Genomic DNA, 25,271 nt, shown 5'->3' on the forward strand with positions numbered 1-25,271 from the left:
AAGCACCTACGGAGGTTTCAATTCAAATATGATGGACTAAAACTTCAACAACGCTATGCTGCCTATCAGTACCTCTCCCACATTTACGCCGCGCTTGCATGAAGAATAAAACAAACGAGTCCAATATATGCTCGCGGCAAGCCTCGACACCTAACCAAGTAGTTGAAGCTGCGACACTCAAGACAATCCAACAGCAAGTCGCGACAACGATCAGTCGTAAATCTCCAACGGCGCGAGCTGATCAATGTTGTACAGCCAGTTACCGCCACGCTCTTCTTTCTCAAGCCTGCGGAGGGTCAGTCAGTACATTCTATGTACGCTCGTTATGAAGGAGAACAACATACCAATCATAAGGCCACACGACGAGAGTGCCTTGGATCTGCTTAAGTAATTCCTCAGCCTCGTCCTTCGTGAGAAGATCGTCCGGAAGTGGACGATTGCTGCTTTTCGTCGTGCCACGTCGGCGACGCTTTTGGGAAGTCGAATGCTGCAATGGGACGGATGAGGATTGCGTTGCGGTCGTTTCGGGGGCAAGGTTAACCTCATCCGAGTACTGCACGGTGCGCTGGCGGGAGATCTCATTCTCATCCGAGTACTGCACGGTGCGCTGGCGGGAGATCTCATTCTCATCCAATGGAGGGTCATCCTGTTTGGCTGCCTCTTTCTCATCAAGGGGAGTCGGATCTGGCGTCGGAACTGCGGTGGGTCCACTCGAGACCCCGGACTGCGGTGAGTCTGGCGAGCCGCTGGGCCGTGCTGCCTTTTCATTGTCGTCTTGCGTTTTCTCGTTAGCAACGTTGGAAGCTTTGCTGCCCGAGCGTAGCTTTTGAAGAAGACCACCGACGACACGCTTTGGTTTTTCTACTGGAAACTCGGCGTCGACTGGACTGGAAGCTCCAACCGGCCCGGACTTATCAGGCGCGTCCTTCGCTGGCTTTGGTTTGCTGTTGCCCAGACCTTGCGACTGCATGAACGCTTCATTGTACTCATTGAATTTCTCGTATGCCTTAAAATCGAGTACTTCCGAATCTGGCATGCATCGGAACACCTGACGATAGATCTTAGTGTTGTTCTCGGCGACTTGATTCCAGATGTCATGATAAAACTCGTTCGCAAGCGGATCCGTCATGCAGTCTTCGGTGACCTCCGGATAGCGCATGTTGACCAGCATCGGGTTGACGATGTTCTTAGTAACATCAGACGATGCTTCCATCAATGGCGGACCTCCAATGTCTGTATCGTCAAGCGCAGGCAGTTCCGGCAGTAGAGAGCGAGTCGGCAATCCAAGCTCCACAGTGTCCATGCGTCCCGTAGGCCAAGGAGGGCGTGCTGGCATGGCTTTCGCCCTTTCGCGTCTCGCATCCCGTTGGCGCTCCATTTCTTGCGCCTCAAGATTCTTGATTCTCTCAATATCGGGTGCGTCCTTCTTCATCAACACTTCGCGGCCAGAGCTGTCGACGTACGAGTCGCGGCCACCAAAGTCACCCGACTCCACAATCTTCCTCATATTGTCGGTGCCGAAACCGTCAACATCAAGATCTCGCTCCGGACCTTTCTTAAAGGGTTCCTTGGCCTGCTCTGGCGGTTCAGAGCTGTTATCTGATGAGGTCGTGCGAGTCATATCGACCCAAGGCTGGCTATCTTCCCTGCGGCCAGCCAAGCCGTTGGTGGTCGCATCGAGGCTCAGTGCGGCAAGCTGATCCGGAGCGGGAGTTGAGGGCGGGCTCTCGAAGTATTCCTGGGATGGCCTGAAGCTATTGTCGCGGTAAATTCTCTGCATCTCAGCATCCTGTTCTTCTCGCTCCGCTCTAGCCTGCTCGCGACGATAGATAGCGTCTACGTCAAGTCCGAGATGTTCTCTCATGAGACGCTTCCGCAAGGTATGAGGGAACTCGCCGACCTCGTACGGACTCCCAGCCATCTTGCTAGGAATCATGCAGCGGTCAGTGACGATAGCCGCAACCTCTGAGTCTCTCGACCCAAGCATGGAACGCTCATTGATGTTTGCTGAGCCAATAATGGCTGATCGGTCGTCTACGATCATGCATTTTGCGTGGATGTAAAGCTGCTCAGTGGTCAGGCACTTTCGAGGCCCGATTTTGCCCCATTGACGAAGCGAGTAGAAGCGAACGTAGTCCTCTGGATCGATTCCATGCGCCTTTAGACGTCCCCAGATGGAGGTCTCGCCGCGACAGATGCTGCGATATTGGCAGGTCATAATCAGACGGACACTGGTCCCATCCTGAGCATCGACACTGTTCTGAAAGCCGGGCATCAGCGGGATGACAAGGCACGCTTGCCACTTCTGTCCCTTCTCGTGAGCCTCGATAGCTCTCTCTACAATCGCGTCACCGATCTTGTTGTGCATGACTGTGCCTTCCACCGTGCAGCTTGAGATGTAGAACTGGTTCTCAATGTAGACGAAGTGATCCGAGCCCTTGATCATGGCACAGTACGCTGTCATGATACTGTGCTCGACCTTGTTCGGAGTTCCAATCGACCATGGTGCGCATGAGCGGAGAATCTGTACTTGGCAAGTTCCGGACATCCCAAGTCTGTCGAGCTCTTCCTGCTCGAATTCCGGAGGCGGCATGAGGACGGGCGTGGGTCTTGATGGGACTCGGGAGCGCAAGACGTAGTTCCATCTTTGCACGAAGTGCCGTCCGACATCTCGAGCAGGCTGACCAACGATTTGCATGGCAATGTCATGCCACGGCATCCGCGGCACCTTGGTCCGATCGTACATCTCTTCGTACGGCTTGTCGAGCGCGTAAAAGTCCTGCACTCTCGGATTTGAATAGTCCTTTCCAGGCCATACTTGGCAATGCTCGGAATCCCTGGGCACGTTCTGATCGGCTTCGAAGCCGGTCAGCTTGTCGTCGGTCAGAGAGTGACATGGATCGTCCCATCGACCAAAACATAAGTCGACTCCACCAACGAATGCCATCATGTTATCCACAACCACTAGCTTCTCGTGATGAGCCCAGAAGAACTGGTTCTGTCGGAACTGGTTCGGTGATCGTTGGACGCAAATGTTCTCATGCAGATCCAGCAGACTCCACTTGGTGTATTCGGAATCGATCGGGATCGCAGATTCGATGTTGCGATAGACAATGACGAAGATCTTGACACCTTCTTGTGCTTTGCGCTGAAGAAGTCGGTCGAGACGCCACTTCTGACTGATTGCTGCAGGACGACGCATGTACAGCTCTGGACTCAGCCACCAGTCGTGGATGTAAATAAAGTCCTTTGCATTGTCGATCGCTCTCGACACTTGCCACATGTGGTCTCGGCCGTCGACAAGCCACCGACACCAGACATTGTCCCGGACGGGAGCGAAGCTGTTGAATCGCTGCTTGCGAGACCAGACAGTGTTTTCCATCATGTGGGCGAGCGACTCCCGGAACTGCAAGAATTGCTTCTCATTCCGAGCGTAGAGCTTGATCCTACGTTCAGCGTTGTAGAGTGCGATCAAATGCGCTTTCTTGGTCGGAGTAGCGTTCTCAGTGGCGATCTTCGCCATGTCTTGAGCAGTCTTCTGGTCCAGGATCTTTTGCTTCGCTTTCTCAATAGCGAAGTCCGAGTCCACAAGGAATACATCGTAGGCGTTGAGAGACTCCGGCCCGTCGACGCACACAATGTAGCTGTGCCTGACCAGGAACCAGCGTCGCTTGTGCCTCTCCTTGAATGCGTGCGGACCCATCGTCTGCAACGTCTTTCGACGCATCTCTCGGTGCCGTCGAGAAGCAAGCTGCAGCAGACCCTGCTTGCCTTGATAGCCGCCCTCTGCAGAAAGCCGGATTGACATGGCTGAGAGCTCGAGAAACTTGCACAACCGCGTGCTGTCCGGACGGAAGATGAGCCACCGTATCATCTGCTGTAGATAAGTCTCTAACTTCTGTCTTGATCGAGTCGCGTAGATCTCTTTCTGACGTTGTGTCAAAGCATCCGGATCTGCTGATGTATTGCCAATCTCGCTCGTGCTTTGTCGCCGTGGTGGAGGGAAGAAAGATGTCATCCGTCGGTGACCTCTTGGCCGTGATGGGGTTCCTGCATCAGCGTCACCCTCAAGGTTCGGAACTTCCGGTAATTCCTGCTCGTCTTCCTCATCCTGCATCTTTTCGAACAGCCCACGCATGCCGCGAGCGTACGGAATGACACTTTTGGGGAAACGCGGTATCTTTGCCTTTGACTTGTCTTCACCACGCAAATGGCGGACCTTGTCGGTGGCTCCCTGCGCCTTGTACTTGACGTGCAGATTGACGAAATCATTCACCGAGCGATGGATAGTCCATTGCATCCGCGCGGGACCGCTGCCGTACTCCAGATCTACCTGGAAGACGAAATCTCGATCACCTTTCTTGTCTTGCCGATTTTGCACATGAGGGATGCTGATCTTCAGCTGTTCCAGGAGGACAGGAACTTTTCGGTGATCGTGCTCATCCCGCTGGAAGACGCTTGCAAAGATCAACGCGGCAGGAGCTCCAGCTAGAAGCTCGGCCATCAGCTGGGCGGACTTCTGATGATCGACTTTGGCACGCTCGTCCTTCTTCCTCTGCCCAAGCATGCGTAAGCCAGCCTTGACCTGACGCCACTTCTGTGCGCTCGAACTATTATGCCTGTCCGCACGCTGGCGAAACGGAGAGCCAGTAGTCCCATCGTGCCCGCTGAAGCCCATTCCAGTGATACGGCGTAGATTCCCAGGCCGCCTTTCTGCAACTTCACTCCCGTCTGTGTTCTTTCGATTCGCATAGCTCAGTCCACGAGCACCTTCGATTCCTCTCCGCCATGCCGACTTCAGACGGTCTCTGCCTTCGTCCTCGGATACACCAGCTCTGTCATCACCGCTGTCCGACAGCTCGGAGAGTGTCCCTCGACGCGAGGGTCCAGGGGTCTGACTACTCTGTCCGGCCACAGAACTGTCGCGAATGTGCTCGCGCACAAATGAGGCGAATCGCGACGTCCGAGGTGTAGCGGGCGAGGACTCCGAAAATGGCATCACAGGTCTCTTGCGATTCCTGCGCTTCCTTGAACGGACATCATTACCATTAACATTACCATGATCCGAATCTTCTTCATCTGCATCTGTCGCTGACTCTACTGCCTCGTGTGGCATTGGGTATGAGGGTTCACTGCGTTCGGATTGTGGCGATCGGGCGGCATTAGGAGTAGCTGGACCGGTCGCACTGCTTCCAGCCCGTCCGTGATTGGAACCGCTGGGATTCGCTAACCCTCTAAGCTTTGTAAAGAAGGAAGCGGAGTTCAATCTGTCCCTTGTAGGGTGTTCGCCGCCTTCCTCATCGGTATCCTCCCACGGTATGTCTTTGCCAAGTTTCGTGCTTGTAGCCTCCTCCTGCGTCCCTCGAGCAAACTGCACACTCCGCCTGTGAGAGGGTGTACCCGTGTCCGTCCTTTCTCTAGCGACGCGGTCGGGAGACGCTAGGTCGTCAGTGGTTGCAGCGATGCCGGACGTTCCGGTGTTGGCCTGAAAAGGAAAGCCACCAGCCGACGGAGGCGCGAGTTGTAGAGCTGGAAGTAAACTTTTGTTCCAAAGACCTTGCTCTTGTGCGGTCGAACGCTCGTCGTGATCGATCGTGCTGGGCCGTCGTTGGGCGCGCAAAGGTGACGACACGAGGGGAGATGTGGTATGTCCATTCATCGCGTTGTCTGAGTCCGCGGTCTGCGGTCCGGCATGCCGTGGTTGTTCCTCTCGTGCAGTCGGCGATATATCACCATCGTCCCGACTCATCATCGCCGTTGCCATCGCGTGCTCCTCGCTGGCACACGCAGTAGCCGCGATCCGTTCCCTCTCCGCTCAGCACAGCAACGTCGTGTCGGTCTTTCAGCAGACGCCATGTTGAGACATGTTCGGTCGTCAAGCTTGATTGAATATGCAGAATCAAGCCAGGGGATCGTCCAGGAGCACGGCGTGCAGCAAAGTCGGTACAGCGGTATTCCTGACCAGGTTAATTGATGGAAGACGGATTATAAGGGACCTGCGCGCTGATGGAGTCCGCATAAAGTCGGAGACGCGCTAAACTTTAAATCACCAGAACCGCTTAGAGATGGCGTACTATACGTGAGTTTCCCTTACTACGGCGAATTTGTAATTTCGCAATTCCCGGTATAGAGAAAGGCTCTCTCGGATTTGTCTATATAAGCCTCGCCGATACGCATAACTACTCTTACGTGCTCTTAGGTAGGCTACCTATATAATACCGCTAGTTTTCTGTTGTCGCCGCCGGTATGTTGCTGCCGCCGGTATGTTGCCGCCGCCGGTATGTTGCCGCCGCCGGTATGTTGCCGCCGCCGGTATGTTGCCGCCGCCGGTATGTTGCCGCCGCCGGTATGTTGCCGCCGCCGGTATGTTGCCGCCGCCGGTATGTTGCCGCCGCCGGGCTATTACAAAATGTATATAGGAATTTCGACTCGGTACTATGTTATCGTCCGCCGGAATTCTAGCCTAGTATAAAGTCTACGCCGGAGTGCCTTAATATACTGCACTCCCAACGACGACGGCGACCGACGAGGAGTGTCTTATATCGCCTATCCCTAGGATAGATTATTATCTACATATATACGAACATATTTAGCAACCTTAAAGGCTACGTAGACATACAAAACTCGACAGCGAGCACTTTATATATGTCGAAATAGTAAAGATGTCGTAGTGAGGGAAACTTATGTTTAGTACACCATCTGGATGGCGGTGAATCAGTTGGGGGCCATTGAATATCTCATCAAATACTTTCAATTGCTTTTCGCTCCAATTGCCTCGATCGTCTGTGCTATTCATACATCGTCTGTGATATGCGTACATCGAAGCCACCTGCCTCGCAAGTGGCACTCCTCATATCGTACACAGGTAACCAGGACCGTCCCAAAACACCCGCTCAAGATGCGCGACAAAATGCCAAAGACTCGCAAAGGATGAGGTACTGTTACAACCCGTCCTCCTTTTTCTGCCGAACTCAATAAAACAATCCTGTATTCTCCCACTCTTGAACCTCCCGCTCCCGCACTCTGGACCCATACACTGGCGCCGCCGGGTCCATCTTGCCAGCGTTGTGCATTGCGATTGCGTGAAGCATAGGCTGGTTCGACCTCTGCGGCAGCGCTGTGAGGGTCCCATCGCGATGGTACGCCTTGGCTGGACTCTGCGGCAGTGCAGTCAGACCCTCTTCATGAAAGCATGCCTTGGGAAGCTCCGGAAGCGGTTTGCTGATTCGAATCGGCCTGCCATTGATGGTGTGCGGAGGGCTCAGGTCTGTTAAATCCTGTGTTGTCCGTCGTGACTGGCCCTGTATTGCTGCGGGTACATATTTTCCCATGGGTCCATTACGTCCATACGGCCATGCTTCGGCGTAGTTAGCAAAGCTGACCATCTGGTTTGAAGGTCCAATAGGGGAGATGATGGCGGAGATCCTGACGCTGTACGCCGTGAAGAGCGGTACGATCACTGCAGATGATGGTCAGTCGCCAGTATGTGATTCTCGGTGCGTATGCAAACTCACCAGCCATGGATGCACAGCACATTCCAGCACTGATCTCGATGAATGACCAGATATAGATCGGTGCGGCGTCCCTGAGCGGTTCCCTCGAGAAATCGTATATTACAATAGAGTGCAGTCGAGCACAACTGGCAGTGACAGAAAGTGCGCCGGTCAAGATAGCAACAATGATGCCCACGTTCTGCGATCGCTGCCGCTTCGCCTTCAGTATGAGAGGTATGGACAGAGCGAGCATAGCAAGATCAGTAACGATTGTGAAGATGTTGGTCGCTGAGATTGTCAGCACTTTGTCGTCTGCACAGGCCATGTGCTGTTCACCCACCATAGAAGAATGCCGTGACATCAATGCAATGTCCTTCGGCATCAGGACTCCAGTACTTGTGCGTCGGCACGCACTGCGCTGCTGCCACAATAATAGTTGTGAAGAAAAATATCGCGAGAAGTATTGAAAGTCCAATGCAAAGCTGATAGATGATATCTCGAAGCTTTCTCGCTGCAAGGGAGGATCAGCATTGCTCGCCCGCGGTTGAAGAGAAATTGTACTCACCAAGCCGAAGATACAGCAATAAGACCGACATCTTGACGCAGAAAATGCTGAAGAAGTATAGCATTTCCATGGCGTAGCCAGCTTGAATCGCCCTCGATGCCCAACCGGTAGGAATATCCGATGTCGGGAGACCAACTCCCCACCGAACGGCAACGAACGCTGCGGCCGCAAAGCCGATAAAGAATGTGAAGGCAGCAAAAGCCGCAAAGTCGTCCCACCATGGCCCTCGCCGCCGTTGAAGGAGTGTGATTGTGCGGCAGAGGTTTGCAAACAGCCCGATCAGTGTAAAGATTGCGCCTGTAAACTGTCAAAATGTGAATTTGGCTTCACGCAAAGGGTATCTCACCAACGACGATCACGGCCAATTGCTCCTGGGGCATTGCACGCATTATTGGTGATGACTCCACCTCTGTCGTCTGGTTCCTCAGCACACTGTCCATGTTGGCCGTTCGTTGGGCCATGGCTCCGGTATTATCGATATGAAGCCGCCCGTTCGACTGTGCAGACCACCATCCCAGGAATCCAGACGCTGATTCTCTGATCGCCGCTACCAAAAATGACAGAAAGAAGTCATAAAGACAACACGCAAGAAAGAAGATGCTAACGATGAACGCGCGGGGGCGGACACCAGGTCTGTCTTGTAGCAGAGCTGCTCGCGTTCAAGACCAGGTTTGCCTCGACGGGGAGCTGAATGGACTCGGGAGGAAGTGCACATCACGCCGCTTTGGGCGAGCGTTCGACAACAGCTTGGGACGACAAAACGTCCGTGGAACTCATTATGCAGGGAGTCGCCGGCAAGTACGCAGATTACCGGGGAGGGGTACCACGATCGGCGAGGCCTTATGTGGTTGTTTTCCTATGACGGAGATCGAGGGACGCTGGAATGTGTGGTGGCGGGGTCAAATATGGCAGCCCTGGGGATAGAGTGGTGATGACATCTCGGAAATCTTGGAAGTTTTGCTGGGATTGGGCTGTGACCTGGACACTGGGCGCTGAGGTCCACGGGCCATTCGAGTCATTTCGTGCGGGACAAGATTAGAGTTGTGGCAGATTATGTGAGATTCGAAACAACAGATTCGAACGGCAGACCATCGGTTTCCAGAGCTTCCAGGGTAAGGCTGGGGGCCGTCCGATTAGTCCAGGAAGAAGCCTGATGTAAGTTGACTAAGGTAAGTTCTTGTGACATTCACTGATCGTTTCGTAACGCTAAGCGCAGATCGTCGCTTATGCATGTCAGATTATCGCCTCGTGCAAGTATCATGCATGCCATAATGTCAGGCATAGCGGCGATCAGGGTAGTCTGTGTGCCTTTTTATATCCTGAAGGCGTCTCTGCCCGAATTCGTCTGGGGTCCCCGAATTTAGAGCTAGACGTACCTCGTTCTCCCACGGCAGCATGCGAACAGCCGTCGTGAATTGCTGTGGAGTCCAGATAGGAGCCTTCGAGAACACTCGCGAGTCGTTCAGCGAATACCATGAAGAGTGCCCTGCCTGCTGAGCTGACGTCACGATCGTTTCACAAGGTGCACATGTCAGTCAGTGTTTGGCCGTTGTTACCGCTGGTATATGGCTCGGTATATGTCTTCATGTCCATTGCGCTCAGGACACCGGCGCATAGCGACTCCTCGTCCGAATCACCGGTCCATACTTGAAGAAGATGAAAGGTATGGGCATCATAGCCACACATATGAACCCCAGCATCGACGTCGCCCATTTTATGGTCAGATTTTGGTACATCTGGAAAGTGAACAGCGGGAAACAGCCGCCGAGCACGTATCGTAGCAGCCCATTCGCCGCCATGGCTGAGGCACCGTTCAATGGACCGTAAACGTCGATCGTGTACAGCGCCGCTGAGATGAACAGTGAGAGGTTTCCCAGCGCGAAGGGAATGCCTGCAAGAACGGGAGAGATCCAGTGAATGTCGCTCCTCGCGGTCCAGGCAAACCAGAAAAGGCTGCGAAATATCAGTTGATTGTTTCGATACAAGACGCGATGTACTGACCCTATGGGCGTGCAAAACGCGCCTATCATCGCCGCATAAAGACGGTGTTCAGGATCCACTATAGCTCTGCCCTCTTTCACGGCCATGTAGTGTTTCTTCTGGTACACGAACCTGTCGCAAAGAATGCAAGTGGCCACGGCGCAGAAGACTCCCACGCCGATACCGAGGAAAGTCAGTCCGTATTGCCATGTGTTGAAGCCGTAGACCGTTGTGAACGTATACGGGTAGGCTGCGAAGTATCCGAACAAGATGCTAAACTGGAACGCCGTGTACATGCCAAACAGCAGCACAATGGGCTCTGAGACCAGCATGGTGACCGGGCGAACGAGCGTGACCGTGACCAGCGTCTTGAAATATTCCACGCTCAAGATCTTCGGACCAGGCGGAGGCGGGAGACCAAGCTTCTTCGCGCGTTTCTGTAGGATGATCTTCTTGTAGGTCTCCTCCATCTGGAGTACGCCTAGAAATGCGACTCCAGCGATGATGATCACGCTCCACATTGTCCACCGCCAGCCCCGATAGTACGCCGCGAAACCGCCGATTACAGGGCTAATGAAGAGGTATTAGCCCTGTCTATGCCAAGAGTGGCGAGGTAGAAAGAAGTGCCTGCTGCGGATCTTCTCTATATGCCCGCATCGTTGTCCCGGTCTTGCACTACTCACCCAAAGGCCGGTCCAAGGAATGGCATCATGATGAACATGGCAGTCGTGAAAGCTCGATCCTTTGGAACGAAAAGGTCGGCATTGGTTCCACTTCCAATAGCAAGTACTGGACCAGAGGATAGTCCGGCAAAGAGTCGGCACACAATCAGACTGGCGAATGATTGCGAGAGACCAGAGCCCATCAGGAACAGGACATAGACCTATAAAGCGAGCGGCAAATGTATTAGCGAGCCTTGTACACAGGTCAGGTCAAAGCAAGACCTGGCCTCTCACGAGAGAGAACCTCGCGCGAGCTCGGTGGTCCCGCTCAATTTGCACTGCACGACTTGATCCTCAGTGGGCTGAAGTGTGCAACCGGACTGAGAAGAAAGGAAACTCTAGACTCACTGGCGCTATGATCTTATATACCAGTGAGCGTCCATAAACTTCGCTCAGAGGAGCCGCGATCATCGGTCCTAATCCCAGACCAATAACAAATACGCTGAGCGGAACAATGGCAGCTGTACGGGATATGTCAAAATCTTGCTGTAGGTCTTGATTCGCCGGCGAGATGATCGAGCTCCCAGTTGTGCACGCAAAGCCTAAGAAGGCGACTGGCCAGACTGACGGTGAAGATTAGTAAAACTCCGAGACATCTTTCCATCTCGTCCTGCTTATACTCACAGTGGCGTGCTTTCTTCCATCGACTCCAGTTGTGAGGATTCCCTGGGTCGTCCGGTCTGGTCCAGTCTTGTGCTGTTACTACTGGCGTTGCCGGATCATGTTTAGTCTTGCTGTGCGTTGTTGAGGCTTTCTCGACGTCGTAACTGTCATCGTTTTCGGGATCTCCGTCATGGCTGCTGCCAACCTCGATGGCTTCCTGTATGGCCTCAGCCTCGAGTTCGCTTTTGTGGTGCTTCTCGGCATCGGCATCCGATGGTTGGTCGCATGTGTCTGCCATTGCTGGGGTCCTTGGGCCGATTCGTTGAGATGGTCACAGAGAGGAGTTGAACGAAGCTTCGAAATGGACACAAAAGTCCACGAAGGACTTACTTGTACCCTGATGCATTGTGAGCAGCAGCTTTGGAATAGTGTTCGTGGTAAAGACGCCTTTTTGGCGATCCTCGGCCTGGCGGGTGGGAGAAACGGCTGAGAGGGACCGGCGAATTCTTGATCAGTGATCAGCCCTCGAGCATCACGCTGGTGGAGGAGCTGTCCAGATTACTGAACACAAGTACTCGGCGCGATTGCGATATCCGGCCTTCGTCCATTTTGCAAGCCATTTCTCGCCTGGTTTGAAATCAACAACTGTGTCGTTTTCAGCGATGCCAGACTGTTTGACGTTCGATGCGGCCTTGGAGGCCATGGTCCTCCAATTGCCCCATCTCTAGCAAAGCTCCGCGATCACCTCGGCGGGACAACCTTCTTTCGATGACATCGGAGTTGTGTTAAAGGAGTCCAAACGTGCTGTCGATTTTACGATCTCACCCAAGAGCCAGGATAGGAAGCCGCTAGATCGCGTGGGTGAACGTGGGAAGGCGCCCCACGTGCACGCCCCACCACGACCACTTCATCCAGACATCTCGAACACAATCGCTACGACATCTCCATTGACCTCCGCACCATACTCCCAGCATGGCTCCCTCACGCACCTCACCTCCTCCCAGCAACATCTCTCAAGGCCTCACCCCAGACCAACTCGAATCCTGGAACAAAGACGGCTACCTCCTCCTCCCCAACGCCCTCTCCCCCTCCGAAGTCAGCACTCTCCTCGCCGAAACCAACCGCCTCCTCACCGACTTTGACATTTCCTCCCACCCCTTGACTCGCTTCTCCACCGGCGAATCCACCTCCCACGTCGGCGACGACTACTTCCTCACATCCGGCGACAAAGTCCGCTTCTTCTTCGAGGAAGACGCCTTCTCTCCCTCGGGAGAATTGACTCGCCCGAAAGAAAAGGCCATCAACAAGATCGGGCACTACCTCCACCAACTCAATCCAGCCTTCAAGAGCATCTCAATCACTGCACAAAACGCCGCCATCGCGCACGACTTGGGGTTTCGAGATCCGCGCGTGCTTCAAAGCATGGTCATCTGCAAGCAACCCGAAATCGGCGGTCGCGTGCCTCCACACCAGGATTCGGTGTTTCTGTACACAGATCCTCCCTCGGCGGTGGGCTTCTGGTACGCGTTGGAGGATTGTACAGTGGAAAATGGATGTTTGAGCTTCGCGGCGGGGAGTCATGAACGTGCTCCGGTGCGGGAGAGATTCGTGAGGAAGAAAGACGGGAGTGGAACGGAGTTTGTGGCGAATGAAGGAGGCGGAGCGTGGCCGAAGGGAGCGGAGCGGGAGGAACCATTGGAGGCAGGAAAGGAAGAGGAGTATACACTTGGAGAGGTCAAGGCGGGGACGTTGGTGTTGATACATGGCAATTTGCTGCATAAGAGTGAGCGGAATACGAGTCTGAAAGGGAGGATGATTTATACGTTCCATATGATCGAGGGGGGAGCACAGTATGATGAGAGAAATTGGTTACAGCCTCCGGAGGAAGGGTTTACGGCGTTGAACTCTGCAGTGAAGGCGTGAGGGTGGAACCAGTCGCGACTAGACAGCACGAGACGAGAGCCTCGGATTTGTGACAACAGTGATGTCGCAGCTCTTACACTAGTACAGCTTTGGTTCTACACGTAGAATACAGTCTCGATGGCCTCTGGCCAGGCTCCTTGGAGCATGCAAAATCTCCAGCTCTCTTCATTCGTTCTCCGACGCAGAGTTTACTCCTCTTCCGTGGAAGCCTCTTTGTTCGCGGCCTCGTCAGGCTTCTTGCTCGCCTCAAGCATGCTTCTGAAATCAGCATTGCTCTTCTTTCCACCAGTCGTCGATCCCTCGGCTGCCACGCTGTCGCTCTTTGGCCCAGCAGCGGCGCCTCCAAATCCACCCGCGCCACCTCTCTTGAATCCCAGTCCGCCTCTCCTGCCACCTCTACCGGCAGCAGCACGTGCAGCAGCAGGCGGCACGAAAGCAAGACTGGTCGCTCCTCCCGCACCGCCTGGCGCCGCGGCTGCCTTCTTCGGCTTCTTGATAGCGAGCAAATCGCCCACATCTCCACTTGTGACGCCCTCGCCCAGACTATGCAGATCGACACCCTGACGGACATGGAAAGCATGGTTGGAATCCACAAACTCGACAATGGCTCCATCCTTCTCGCGTCTGAGCTGGATCTTGGAAATTGGCCCAAATTTCTCCATCGCTGATGTGATCCGTGCATCGTTGACGGTGTCGGGCAGATTGAAGATGGCGACCTTCCTCGCACGAATCTCTGCGGCAGAGTGATTCTCGGCAGGCGGCGCGGAGTGCATCGATACATCAGAGTCGCGACGAGCACCGTTCGGCTCAGGCGTAGCTGAGGTACCACCAGTGCGCTTGATGATCACATCCTCGGCTTTGGCGCGGTCGATTGGAGCAGCACCGCCTTTTGGCGTGGCAAGGGCGACGTTCAAGATGCGACCGTGGAAAGGTTTGTTGTGCAGGGCCTCAATAGCGGCATTGGCTTCCGCGGCGGAGGAGTAGGTGAAGAATCCAGATCCCGTGAGCTTGTTGTTCATCAGACGGAGCAAGTTGAACTTTTCCAGCTTGCCGTACGGTTCAAACAACTTCTTGAGGTCATCTTCTGGTGCGTCTCTATCCAAATTCTTGACGAAAAGTTCTCGGCCTTCTTCCAGTGCACCGCTGCGAGCCTTCTTGCGGTCCGGGTTGGAGATCTTCGCGAGGATCGTATGGGCTGCGTCGAGTTTCGTACCGTCCATGGCAGCCTCAGCCGCTTTTGCCATGTCTGGGTGGAGGAATTGGACATAGCAGAATCGCCTGCGGTTGTTGTACTTGAGCGAAGGCAGTCGTATGGAGATGATCTCGCCGTAGCTCTTGAGCAAGTCGCGAATGTTGCTCTCCTCCCACTCGGCGGGATAATTTGTCACGTAGAGAGTGTTCTGGACACCACTTGAGATGTTGATTTCACGTCCTTCGAAGGCCTTTCCGTCTCGGGTCTTGGCTGCAAGCACATCCTCATGAGTCTCGAACTCGACTGTAGCAGATGAAGCGTTGTTCTCCTCGTCCCGGAGGATATTGACTGATGGTGTATTGCCGCAATCCTTGAAGAACTTCTTGATCTCGGCTTCCTGAACATCGAGTGGTAAGTTCTTCACCGTGATGGTATTGTGCTCACGGTCACGCTTGACGTGAGTGGTTGGCTCTTCGCTGACTCTCGTCGCTGCAGCATCAGTCTTGGACTTCTTGTGGCTGTCGCCGTTGGTCAACGTGTCGTCGTCACGCTTCCTCTTCTCTCCGCCAGGTGCGGACACTTCCGCAGTGGCCTCCATCGTCTCTGCGTAGTACTGCTGCTGCTGCGCGGCGACCCTCGCAGCCTCCTCTGCCTGCTTGGCCTTAGTCGCAGCGAGTCGGTTTGCATACTCTCTTCCTTCCACTAGAGCGGCGTGAAGTCGGGAGCCCGACTCATGTAAGCGGAAATGGTCGAGATACAATTGGAGGATCCTCTCCGGGCTTTCCACGTTGCGCTGACGAAGAGCTTCCTGCACCACAGCTGTAGCGTCATTCGGACCGTTGTCGTCTGTTTCAAACCTTTGAGGATCGCGGAAGCGATTGAATCCCCACATGGTCAATTCCCAGTTGTAGTAGTGCTTCCAGAATTCGTACGAGTGACCAACAGTCTTCGCGAGCTTTTGGAACAAGCTTCTTGCCTCGTCGAATCGACGCCCCTGAGTGTAGAACTTGAGCTGAATCTGTTCCAGTCTCCAGAGAGGATCACCCTTGAAGTCTTTGCCATAAATCTTGACGCCAGCTTGCTGCACGTCTTCGAGCGCCATTGTGATGCCCACCTCAGCTGTGTCGATGTCATCTTCGGCATTGCCGGCACGGAAAGCGTGGCGGCGGAGGTAGCTGCACCACTCTTGCAGCATTCTCACCAGCTCTTCCATGCCTCCAATGTCGAGCAGTCCCGCATTAGTCGCTCTGTGCTTCGTCGATTCGATTTCGTCCCTCGACTTTCGCTCCGAGTCTGCTTGCAAGATGCGCCTCGCCCAGAGTTCGCCTGACCACGGACAGTGTCGTGTCGCTCGCTCAATCAAGGGAAGCAAAGATTGTGTTGCAGCTGCAGGCGAGGTGACAACAAAGTCGACATAGTCCAGCCACCATTCCGTATTTGTCGGCTCGTACAGCAAAGCTCGCTCGTAAAGTCCACAACGCAGGTCGTAATCGAACAGACCAGGTTTGTTGTGTTGGAATCTCTCCGACTTGAGATATTTCTCCAATTCTCGATGAACTTGTAAGGGCTCTCCGGACTGTACCGCGCGCTCCAGCTTGAATTCGTGTTGCTCGCGGACTTTCATGGCTTTCTGTGCGGGTTGAGCCATTTTATTGACTTGCTCGAAGACAGCCTCGTACGCATCACCCTCGAAACGCGACACTATCGGCCAGTAGGTCTGCCGCGTCTCGTCCCATGCCGCGTGTGGCACTTGCAAACGATCTAGGAAGAGGCTGTGCAAGCTCTTGACATCGGCCTCTGTAGGGTTCGATGGGAATTGATCCTGCACCATCTGAGCGTATCGGTTCCAGAGAAGGTGGCTCTTGTCGATGCGCCATTTGGTAGCAGCAATGGCTTGCTCCAGAATTCCGACAACCATCTCCCAGGTGAAAAGTTCTCGACACATCTCCTTGTCATCGGAGGTCCAAGTGGAATTCTCAGCGCCCTCGAGATCGTGGCATGCGGCATAATTGCTCGTCACCCAATCCACAAACATCATCCACAGTATGACCGATGCAGGCTCGTCTTGAACGGCTTTCTGGCATAATTCCGTCATCGCAATTCGTTCATCACTGGTGTTGGCTAAGAGAGCTTCATCTGCTAGCCAGTCGGCCCAGATGGCTTCGCCGACGGCGAACCGAGTGTCCATCGCCTCGCGAGCCTGACGCATCTCATTGAGGAGTGCATAGCTAGAGGGTGCGCTAGGTGTAGCAGTGTCTGGAGAGGCGGCAAAAGGATGTGCGTGCGAAAGAAATCCTTTGTGCAGCAGGTTAATGAGCTGAACGTGCTGTTCGTAGGCGTATGAGTTCTCGGCGAGGTAGTTCAACAGATCGCTAACGGTTCTTGATTCATCTTCGGAGAGGTCACTTGACTTGAAGTCGCGCGGCGGCGGCGTTTGCGATGGAGCCTCCGCCATGGTGAGGTCGGCCAGAGATTGACGAGATATACCGCGGGATATAGGAGGCGTGCCGCTGGTGTGCGAGTGCAACGGCGGGCGCTGTTGTGATGGCGCGTCCAAGCCACGGAGGGTGCTGACGCTGTTGGCAGAATACGTCCGCGTCGTTTGCTGTCGTTGTTGAATGGAAGCCAGATCTAGATAATCCAAAGTCATCAGAATTTTCATCTTCATCAACTGACCATTTCAAGGAAGCAGATGTGCACTTACCGGCCAGTGTTTCCATCGACGGAGTGGATGATGGACGATGTGCGATCAGTGGTCGTGACGGGTCGAGGTAGTTCTGCTGTGAGGTGGTGCTGTTAGTTTGATGTCGCGGAGCTGGGTCCGCGGCGGGATTGCTGGTCGGAGGTGGCGGCCGGAAGTCCGCAACGTTGGCAGGGCGGTGTGGAGGATGACCAGCCGGCGGCGGCGGCGGTTGAGGATACGAGGGACGATGTGGATGCGGTTGGCCTTGTTGGTGGTGTTGGTGCAGTGCTTGTTGCTGCTGCTGCTGCTGCTGTGGAGTCGTCGACAGTGGTCTGCGATCCGGCGAGCGAGAGACCTCGTGGGATAATCCGCTGGCAGTCCGCTTGCCACCGCTGGGTCGTCGCACGCGGCTGCTTCGACTCTTCTGCGGCGACACGGACGACGACGGAGCTCCCTCGCCCTTGGCAGAAGAAGAAGAGCCATCGTCCGGCGACAGCAGAGCGTTGATGTCCATAATATTTGGGTTGATCAGCGCTGGCGCTCACTAGAGTTCTCGAGTGTTTGGCCCCGCCGCTGGGAAGTCCGCGACATCCCCTTTATCCGCCACAGACTGCGAGGATGATCCAGGTCGCAAATCGACAGCAGGCCGAAATGACTTGAGTTGGGGCGGATGGGCAGGAGGGAGCGGGATTTCTGACAGAGGTACAAAGTACGAAGTACACGTCGACAACGCGATGACCAGGCAGAGGAGCGGCCGGACGCAACTGGCGGCAAGATCTACAGCAAATAAATAGAACTATTGGTGTTCAGCGCCGGCTTCGTGCCAGGCGTGAAGCCAAGAGACTCCGGATCTCCAGCGGAAGCGGCGCCGAAGGATATGAGACAGATGGCTCTCAATACAGACATACGACATCTTTCAACAACTCATAGCATGTCTTCGCATGAAGACGCTCCTCACGTTATCTTCACAGCCGCATAGGATGGAAGCATCCAGACCTCCATCTCGACCTTCGGATCGTCCGTTGACTGCCCGGTTATACCTCGGAGCACGGGGCGGCCCGCCGCTACCGCCGCGAGGCATCTCGAGACCGACCGTCAATTTGGATGCGAACGTCGAGACGACGAGCACATCTGCATCGCCGCATCCACACAACGACCATGAGTCTATCGGCGCCCTCGAGGCGTCTAGCTTCATTATGTTCGTGCATTACCATGAATGCCATCAACAAAGCCAAATCTAACACGCCACAGGTCTCTCCTGCAATCCTCCTATATCAACCACCACATTGGCCCATCGAACTCGAATACCCATAGACGCCGCCCTCCGACGCACCCTCTCCTCATCACAACCCCGTCGCGCCGATTCTACCTCTTCCGATAAACCAAATCCTATTCTCGAAGAATGGAAACGCAAAAACCCCGGAGACGCAGCCGCAGGCAAAAGACCCTCCCTCCCCGCCGGCGGCCTCACGCCTCAAAGCGGTGACATCGCAGCCAGCTCCATCTTTGAAGACGAACGCCGGGCTCAGGAACAGAAAGACGCAGAAGATGCCGAAGGTGCCGAAGGCGAGGAGGAACCCGGCGTGATGAAAGTCGGCGGAATTCGACGAAACTCGGAAATCATGGCCAGACTCCTCGATCCCAATCCCGCGGCGAGGGAGAAGTGGGAGAAGAAGATGGTGGTTCGGAGTCTCCGCAAGGGAGGGAGGTTGAACAAAGCGTTGTTCCTGAAGCGGACGGAGAGGGAGCACTTGTCGAAAAGTCACAATTTGAAGACATCCGTGAAGAAATTGGGGATGGTGGCGAGACAGATCGCGGGCAAGACTCTCGACGATGCGATTGTGCAGATGCGATTCAGCAAGAAGAAAGTCGCGATCGAGGTGTTGGAGCAACTGGAAAAAGCCCGCGACGAAGCCGTCGTGATGCGAGGAATGGGTCTCGGACTCGTGGGAGCGTCAAAGTCCGCAACAGATGAAGCAAACCCTGCGAAGGACGATAAATCTCTCGAAATCCAACTCAAAGACGGCAAACGGCATAAAATCTCCGACCCCAGCGCCATCTATATCGACCAAGCGTGGGTTGGACGAGGGCCTTACGGTAAACTCCCCGACTATCGTGCGAGAGGAAGGGTGTTCATCATGCGGACACCCTGGACGAGTTTGAGTTTGGTGCTGAAGGAGGAGGCGACGCGCGTGCGAGAATTCGAGGAGAGGGAGGAGAAGAGGAAGAAGGCCGTGACGAGGAATGTGTGGAAGCATCTGCCAGATCGGCCGGTGCAGCTGCAGAGGCAGTGGTATAGTTGGTAGACGTTGAGGGCAGCGTGTGTTGGAAATGGCCGGCCACATGGTGTACTATAGGACGGAATCATCAGGTCACAGATGACGTGAGCTTTGAACAGAAGAACGAAGGCGCCATCCAAGATGTGGTATCTCATTCACAAAATCTTACAGCTGCACAAATCTTCGAACTCCTATGCGGTCGATATAGACAACCCAAAAGCCAGTTCTATCCAATCCTGACAGAAATGAAAACGTCTTCCCACATGCCTCGCATAGCTTCATCTCCAACTCTTGCTCGGCAAAAGTCAATCGTGTCTGGAACACATTATCCAAATCGAGCTGCGTCCAAATCACATCCATTCCAAAAACGCCAGTGCCCCTGTTCTCCGCCATTCCAGCATCAAGCAAACCAAAAACGAAAGGAAAAACGCAATTACGCAACATACTGCCTCCCCGCAATCAACCCGGTTCCGGCCTGCGCCTCCATTGAACTCTTGCTCGACGACGACCCGCCAAATAACCCCGAAAAGAAGACTCTCAACCCACCCGACTTCTTCGCCGGAGCCAGAGGTGTCGCCTTCGGCGCTCGCACATACCCCGCCGGCATAGCAGACGAGCTCGTCGCTCGTATCGGTTTGGCTCCGATTGGACCTGAGGAGCGGAGGAAGTCGGCTAGATCGCCTGTTCCCGTGCCTGTCGCGCTGCCGTTTGCGCGGGCTTCGAGACCTGGGCGGGATTTATTTGTTGAGCCGACGGGGACGCTGGCTGTTCCGGTTTTCGGAGTGGTCGTGGCGAAGCGGGCGGGGATGGGTGCCGTGGTGGAGGGTGTGGCAGATGGACGACGACCGGAAGTGCCCGCGTCGGCGTCGAAGCTGTTGAGAGTGGGGAGGGCTTGATTAGAGGGCTTGCGGAGAGGGTTGCGTAGTGGTGGAGATGATGGCGGAGTGCCAATCGAGTTGGAGGCACGGCGATTTGCGGCCTGCACGTCCGGTTCGGTGTTGCGGAGGAATTCGATAAGGGACTCTTCCGGACGTTTGGCGGGTTTGGTAGGGAGAGCGGTGAGCAGAGCGTCGTCATCGTCGTCGTCCATCAGGTCGTCAAAGTCGATGGCGTAGGGGTCCTTGTTGCGGACGCGCTTCTTGGTGATGATGGGTGGGCTGCCACTGCTGAGGGTTTGAGGTTGTCCACTGTGGGCGGGATGTTGGATCTGGTTGGCGTTGCTGCCTCCAATAAGGGCGGATTTTGAGTTGAAGGAGCTTTGTCCGCCGTTGGTGTATGAGGAGCTGCTATCGCCGAGCTTACGATCGGAGTTTGGCACCAAACTGTCGCCCCAGTCATTCATCTGCTCGGAATCCAAGGTGGTTCTAAACGGCGCCAAACTGCGGGAGATGTGGCGAGCGCGGTTCTCCTCGGTGATGTTCGTGCCATTGGGACCACTGCGGATGAAGTCAATCAGTTCAGCACTTCCATCTGATGTCGAGACTGCAGATCTCGGCTGCAGATTCGGTCTTGATTGAGACCTCTCTGCCGGCATGGGTGGCATAGGAGGTGCGCCTGAGATTCGCTTGACGGATCGATTGAGACTTCTCAATGAGGCCCCACCCGGAGATGTCGAACGCTGAGTGCTAGAATTGCCCGTGCTTGCACGATTCAAGAGCGACGTCGTCGACATGTTGCTGGCAAGGATGGGCACGATTTCTGGCTCTTTCGAAGGTCCAGTCGAACGAATCCAATCGGCAAAGTCTCTCGTGGACTCAGTCACGACCTGCGGTTCACGAGCCATCAAACCACTTTTTCTGTGTACGCTTGTATTTCTGGCGACAGGTCGGCTGATGGATCGCCGTTTCGTGTCTTTGCTTGTGCGGGAATATTCGGACGCATCACCCGCTGAGACCTGACTAGCTGCGGTCGCATGCTTGCTCTTTTGACTGCGTCCAGTGCGAGAGTCTTCTTGGGTTTCTTCGGGTTGCTCTGCCGCCGAGATGGTCTTGACTAATCTCGGGTATGGGACTGCAGCGACTGAGGACTGTAGATGAATTAGTATCGACATGTCGGAAAGTCGTCTTCAATCAAACTCACTGGGCCATCCCTGACGTTCTCTGGAGTCAGCGTGTACTTGACGGTGTCGCCACCTTGCACAAACATCTCAAAGTCCTCTGGTCCCTTGATGTTGGCGCTGGTGAGGGGATATGGGCCACTTTCCTTCTTCTTCAACGATGACAGATTCTGCATGCTGGGCTTCTTTTGAATGGCCCCATCAGCGGCATCGACGTAAGGAGACTTTCTCATCGGGGACGACGAATCGGCATTCGGCGAGATCGGAGAGACTTTGAAGGGCGTCGGCTGTTCAGTCGGAACCTGCACTCGAGGGCCATTGGCGCCGACAACGGACTCCACCGCGGGAGTTGGCTGTTGCATATCCAGTTGGGATCGTGTCGCAAGCGCACGCTTGTGCAAGAAGTCCTCAGGCGTCGTCGTACTGACTTGCGCCTCGTTTAAGTGGCTCTCCCGACGGATTAGCGAAGGGGCATCCGAAGCAAGGACAATGCGACTCCTGCGCGACGTCAAACTATCTCCCCTTACCGGAAACTCCACGACAGTCTCATCGCGCGGCGTTGCGACCGCACTGTCCGACGTCCTCGCGACTCCAATACCACCCACGCCCTCCCGCTCTGCATCAGGAAGGTCGGTCGACAAGTGTCGTGGTTTAGCGATTGGTTTCTGCATGGGGGTACCGTCGTCGAGCGCGAAGCTATCTTTGCTGCCGGACGGTGTGTGTGTCGATGATGGTGTGTGCGACTGGTTACGCACCAAGGTGATGGGAGTCGGCGGTGGACTCATCGAGACCCTTCTGGACATCATGATACGGCCATCCTTGGAACCATCCTCGCCATCGTTCGCATTCTTGGCCATTGGAGAGACCGGTCTAGACGTGCCATCCTGACGTTTGACCTTGGCGAATAAAGCTTCCCAAGCTTGCTCGTTGTCCTTGACGGTCTTCGACCCGTCGGTATCGGATGTCTTCTCGCCAGAGGTTGTTCCTGCGACAAGAGCCACAGCACCAGCAGCAACAGCTGAAGCGGCCGCAACAGCACCACCAATTATACCCTTGTTGGCGCTCTCTTTCTCGAGCTTCTCCTTCTCGGCTGGTTCTACCGGTGAATCGATTTGGGTTTGCTCTTTCTCAGGCCTCACCTGCTCCGCCGATTCCTCCAAAAGCTCCTCCCGAGTCTCTGCTTTCTGGGCCTTCTCCTGCTCAGCTGGTTCGACCAAAGACTCGCCTTGTGTGTCCTCTTTCTCAAGCTTCTGAGCGGGTACCCCCACGACCTCATTCCGATACAAGTATCTCAGCGATGCCTCGTCAGAGGTCGACTTCGCAGCGAGCGACCTTCTTTTGTAAACCGCCATCTCATCGGCATTGAGCTTCTGCTGATCCCGAGCGTCTTCAACAACTTCGACCTCGTCCGGAAGGAATGCTCCCGGCATTGCAAGCACCAGTTCATCCATAGCGGCCGACCTGCTGGAAGTCGGTACTGACGATGACCGCATCCGTTGCAGAACTGGCTTGACTGGCTTCTGGACCTTCTCTGGCTGCGCTCGAGGCTGAAACTGTGCTTGGGTGGGCGTTTTTAGAAAATCCTGATCCAGCGCCTCGGACTCTTCCGCTTCTCGAGCCGCATTTGTGGGCTGCGCAATGGTATCGTCCTGGCTTGTTCTTGTATTTTCGGGCAGCTTCGGCTCTGGTGTAGAATCTGTGTGTTGAATCGACTCGGGATCTGACAGCTCTTCTGTACGCGCTATCGTCGCCGCTTCAGTGTGTGTGCTCATCCTGGAGACTGCCTGTGCCCTCGCCTCGGAGTCTCGGGATAAATGTCTGTCCTGACCCACCCTGGAATTCTGTGCCATCTCTGTCTCTTGCGCCAGCACTGAGTTGGTCACTGAGTAGGTCACCGAGCGAGCGTCGTCCTCTGCAACAGCCACTCTCGAACTACTCGTCTCTTCATTGTTGTTTACCACGTCGGCGTCCGTGACTGCCACAACATTGCGTTCCAGAGGCGCGAAACCACCAGACCAGCTACCGCGTCGTTTACGAAATTGCCTCGGTGTCGTTTGCTCGATCTCCGGTCCAGCATCAGGGTCTCTCGCAAGACCTGGTATCTCAATCTCGTCAATGTCGCGCTTGTCGTTCTCCGGCAATGGTAGAGGTATATTCGAGGCTATAACGTGTTCGGGATGTTCGTCTTCGACTTCGGGGATCTCGCTGGCGTCGTCATCGACATCTTCATCTTCAGTTTGAGCGTCCGACATGTCTTGTGTATCCCTTGTCGCCGCGCTGATGGCCGAAGCTCTGCGGGAGTCCTCCACAGCTGATACAAAGTCGCCTGTCACGCCGGAGCTTGCCCGTGGGACAACGAGAGCCGAAGCGCCCTCCATCGAATGGAGCTCGCGACTGGAGCGGTGCGAGAAGTTGGGGACCGGGGTTTGTGGAGGGAGAGACGGGGCGGGACTGATCGGAGGGGTGAGCTCGGCGGTGGTGGGAGCGGTCACGGCAGCAGCACTACCAAGAGGAGCGGCGGCGGCGGAGGTATCGGTAGTGATGGTGGGCGCACTCGAGGCATTGAGGCGGGCGGCCTTGCGCCACGTGCGCCAGAGTCGTCCGAGCGTCGAGTTCAGTGCGACCTTTTCCATGTCGAAATCCTCGACCGTCGTCTCGCCGCCCGGTGCCGATGTGACATTGCCGGGGTGCGATACAGGATGCAGGGATGTGCGCATGTGTCGGGATTGCCGTCGGGCTCGCAACGCTGCGGCGTGGCCAGCCGCCTTCAACACCTGCTCGGCCACGTATTCCACCACTGAGGTCAGGAAAATGGCCGCCGCCCACGATACCAGACCCGTGGACTGAGAAAACCGGCGGTCGCTGCCGGCGAAGAGGGCATCTTCGCGCACATAACGCTCCTCGTCGTCGTCCTCCATCTCGCCTAATCGGATGTACACCATGACCCGCAGCCGGGTTCGCTTCCACACCAGCTCCGTGTCCCATGTTCGACTATGCTCCGACTTGGATTGCCGCATATTCATCTCCGTCTCCTCCTCATCGCCTCCCGCGAGCAGTTCTTGCAGTTCCTCTTCGGCGCTGGCAATGGCCTCACTCGCCAGCCGCGACTTGAGCACCTCCACCACCGCCGGCCGCAGTGCTGTCAGAGTCGTCGACTTTGCATGAGAAAGTATGGAAAAGAGCAGGTTATCCAGAAACGCATTGATCAAGGTCAATGCGGCGGCCGAGAATTCCATCTCTCCTCGGCCAATCTTGGACGTGCTCGTTGCCGGCACATCATCCTCCTCGTCTTCGCTGAAATGTCGCTTCGCATCGCTGACCACCTGTGATGCTCCGAACCCGGCAACATATGCCGGCGCTGGATGGACATTGGCCGGATTACTCGGTGCATTTTCCGCCCACCGGGAGTTGCTCTTGCTCGAAGCGACCGAGGAACCGCTCTGTTTGCGCGGCATGGTGGGTGATGGGTCGTGGCTCACGTCGCTCGCATCGTGGCGTGAAGAACCTCCGTTCGCGGATCGTGGAATGGGAAAGTCGGTCCAGAGAGGGGTGCGTGGCGGTTGTGCTTCGTTGTTCAGCGGAGGCTGGTATTGGATGTGCTGGACGACGGCCATTATTGGGGAGGCCTGAATGCGATGGGGTCTTTTAGGGCGAGAGCGGCTGGGGGGCCAACGACCGTTGGCCGGCTCTCGCTAGGACGAAAAGGCCAATTGCACCGCTCGATCGGATGGTAGAGTGTCTCCGATATGCTATGCTGTACTGTGTAAAGTGAAGT

The 25,271-nt window shown here is 55.2% G+C and overlaps 8 protein-coding genes across 8 annotated transcripts; 3 read left to right on the forward strand and 5 right to left on the reverse strand.

Moving 5' to 3' along the window:
- Positions 1–210: 210 nt before the first annotated feature.
- On the reverse strand, positions 211–5,659 carry MgPLD1 (phospholipase D; the record flags this gene model as incomplete). The annotated part of the gene is made up of 2 exons (XM_003857465.1): positions 211–286; positions 345–5,659. 2 exons carry the CDS (start codon positions 5,657–5,659, stop codon positions 211–213), a joined length of 5,391 nt encoding a protein of 1,796 aa, XP_003857513.1.
- Positions 5,660–6,971: 1,312 nt separating this feature from the next.
- Positions 6,972–8,498, reverse strand: MYCGRDRAFT_89139 (uncharacterized protein; the record flags this gene model as incomplete). The annotated part of the gene is made up of 5 exons (XM_003857464.1): positions 6,972–7,459; positions 7,515–7,781; positions 7,834–8,004; positions 8,059–8,355; positions 8,405–8,498. 5 exons carry the CDS (start codon positions 8,496–8,498, stop codon positions 6,972–6,974), a joined length of 1,317 nt encoding a protein of 438 aa, XP_003857512.1.
- A 1,158-nt stretch (positions 8,499–9,656) lies between these two features.
- On the reverse strand, positions 9,657–11,661 carry MYCGRDRAFT_32960 (uncharacterized protein; the record flags this gene model as incomplete). The annotated part of the gene is made up of 6 exons (XM_003857463.1): positions 9,657–10,011; positions 10,060–10,502; positions 10,551–10,608; positions 10,722–10,921; positions 11,109–11,323; positions 11,385–11,661. 6 exons carry the CDS (start codon positions 11,659–11,661, stop codon positions 9,657–9,659), a joined length of 1,548 nt encoding a protein of 515 aa, XP_003857511.1.
- A 674-nt stretch (positions 11,662–12,335) lies between these two features.
- On the forward strand, positions 12,336–13,382 carry MYCGRDRAFT_65666 (uncharacterized protein; the record flags this gene model as incomplete). The annotated part of the gene is made up of 1 exon (XM_003856093.1): positions 12,336–13,382. The coding sequence occupies one exon, from the start codon at positions 12,336–12,338 to the stop codon at positions 13,284–13,286; it is 951 nt and encodes a 316-aa protein (XP_003856141.1).
- A 161-nt stretch (positions 13,383–13,543) lies between these two features.
- On the reverse strand, positions 13,544–17,675 carry MYCGRDRAFT_52616 (uncharacterized protein; the record flags this gene model as incomplete). The annotated part of the gene is made up of 3 exons (XM_003857462.1): positions 13,544–17,109; positions 17,183–17,313; positions 17,488–17,675. Coding segments are annotated over 3 exons (3,885 nt in total), but the record flags the coding sequence as incomplete, so codon positions are not given.
- Positions 17,676–18,289: 614 nt separating this feature from the next.
- MYCGRDRAFT_98367 (uncharacterized protein) lies at positions 18,290–19,098 on the forward strand (the record flags this gene model as incomplete). Its single annotated transcript, XM_003856094.1, has 2 exons — positions 18,290–18,359; positions 18,413–19,098. Coding segments are annotated over 2 exons (726 nt in total), but the record flags the coding sequence as incomplete, so codon positions are not given.
- Positions 19,099–19,192: 94 nt separating this feature from the next.
- MYCGRDRAFT_102256 (uncharacterized protein) lies at positions 19,193–19,778 on the forward strand (the record flags this gene model as incomplete). The annotated part of the gene is made up of 1 exon (XM_003856095.1): positions 19,193–19,778. One exon carries the CDS (start codon positions 19,300–19,302, stop codon positions 19,465–19,467), a length of 168 nt encoding a protein of 55 aa, XP_003856143.1.
- A 558-nt stretch (positions 19,779–20,336) lies between these two features.
- On the reverse strand, positions 20,337–25,110 carry MYCGRDRAFT_89144 (uncharacterized protein; the record flags this gene model as incomplete). Its single annotated transcript, XM_003857461.1, has 3 exons — positions 20,337–20,419; positions 20,473–21,466; positions 21,520–25,110. 3 exons carry the CDS (start codon positions 25,108–25,110, stop codon positions 20,337–20,339), a joined length of 4,668 nt encoding a protein of 1,555 aa, XP_003857509.1.
- Positions 25,111–25,271: the final 161 nt, after the last annotated feature.

This window comes from Zymoseptoria tritici, chromosome 1 (assembly GCF_000219625.1).
Source record: "Zymoseptoria tritici IPO323 chromosome 1, whole genome shotgun sequence".
NCBI classification, from domain to species: Eukaryota; Fungi; Ascomycota; class Dothideomycetes; order Mycosphaerellales; family Mycosphaerellaceae; genus Zymoseptoria; species Zymoseptoria tritici.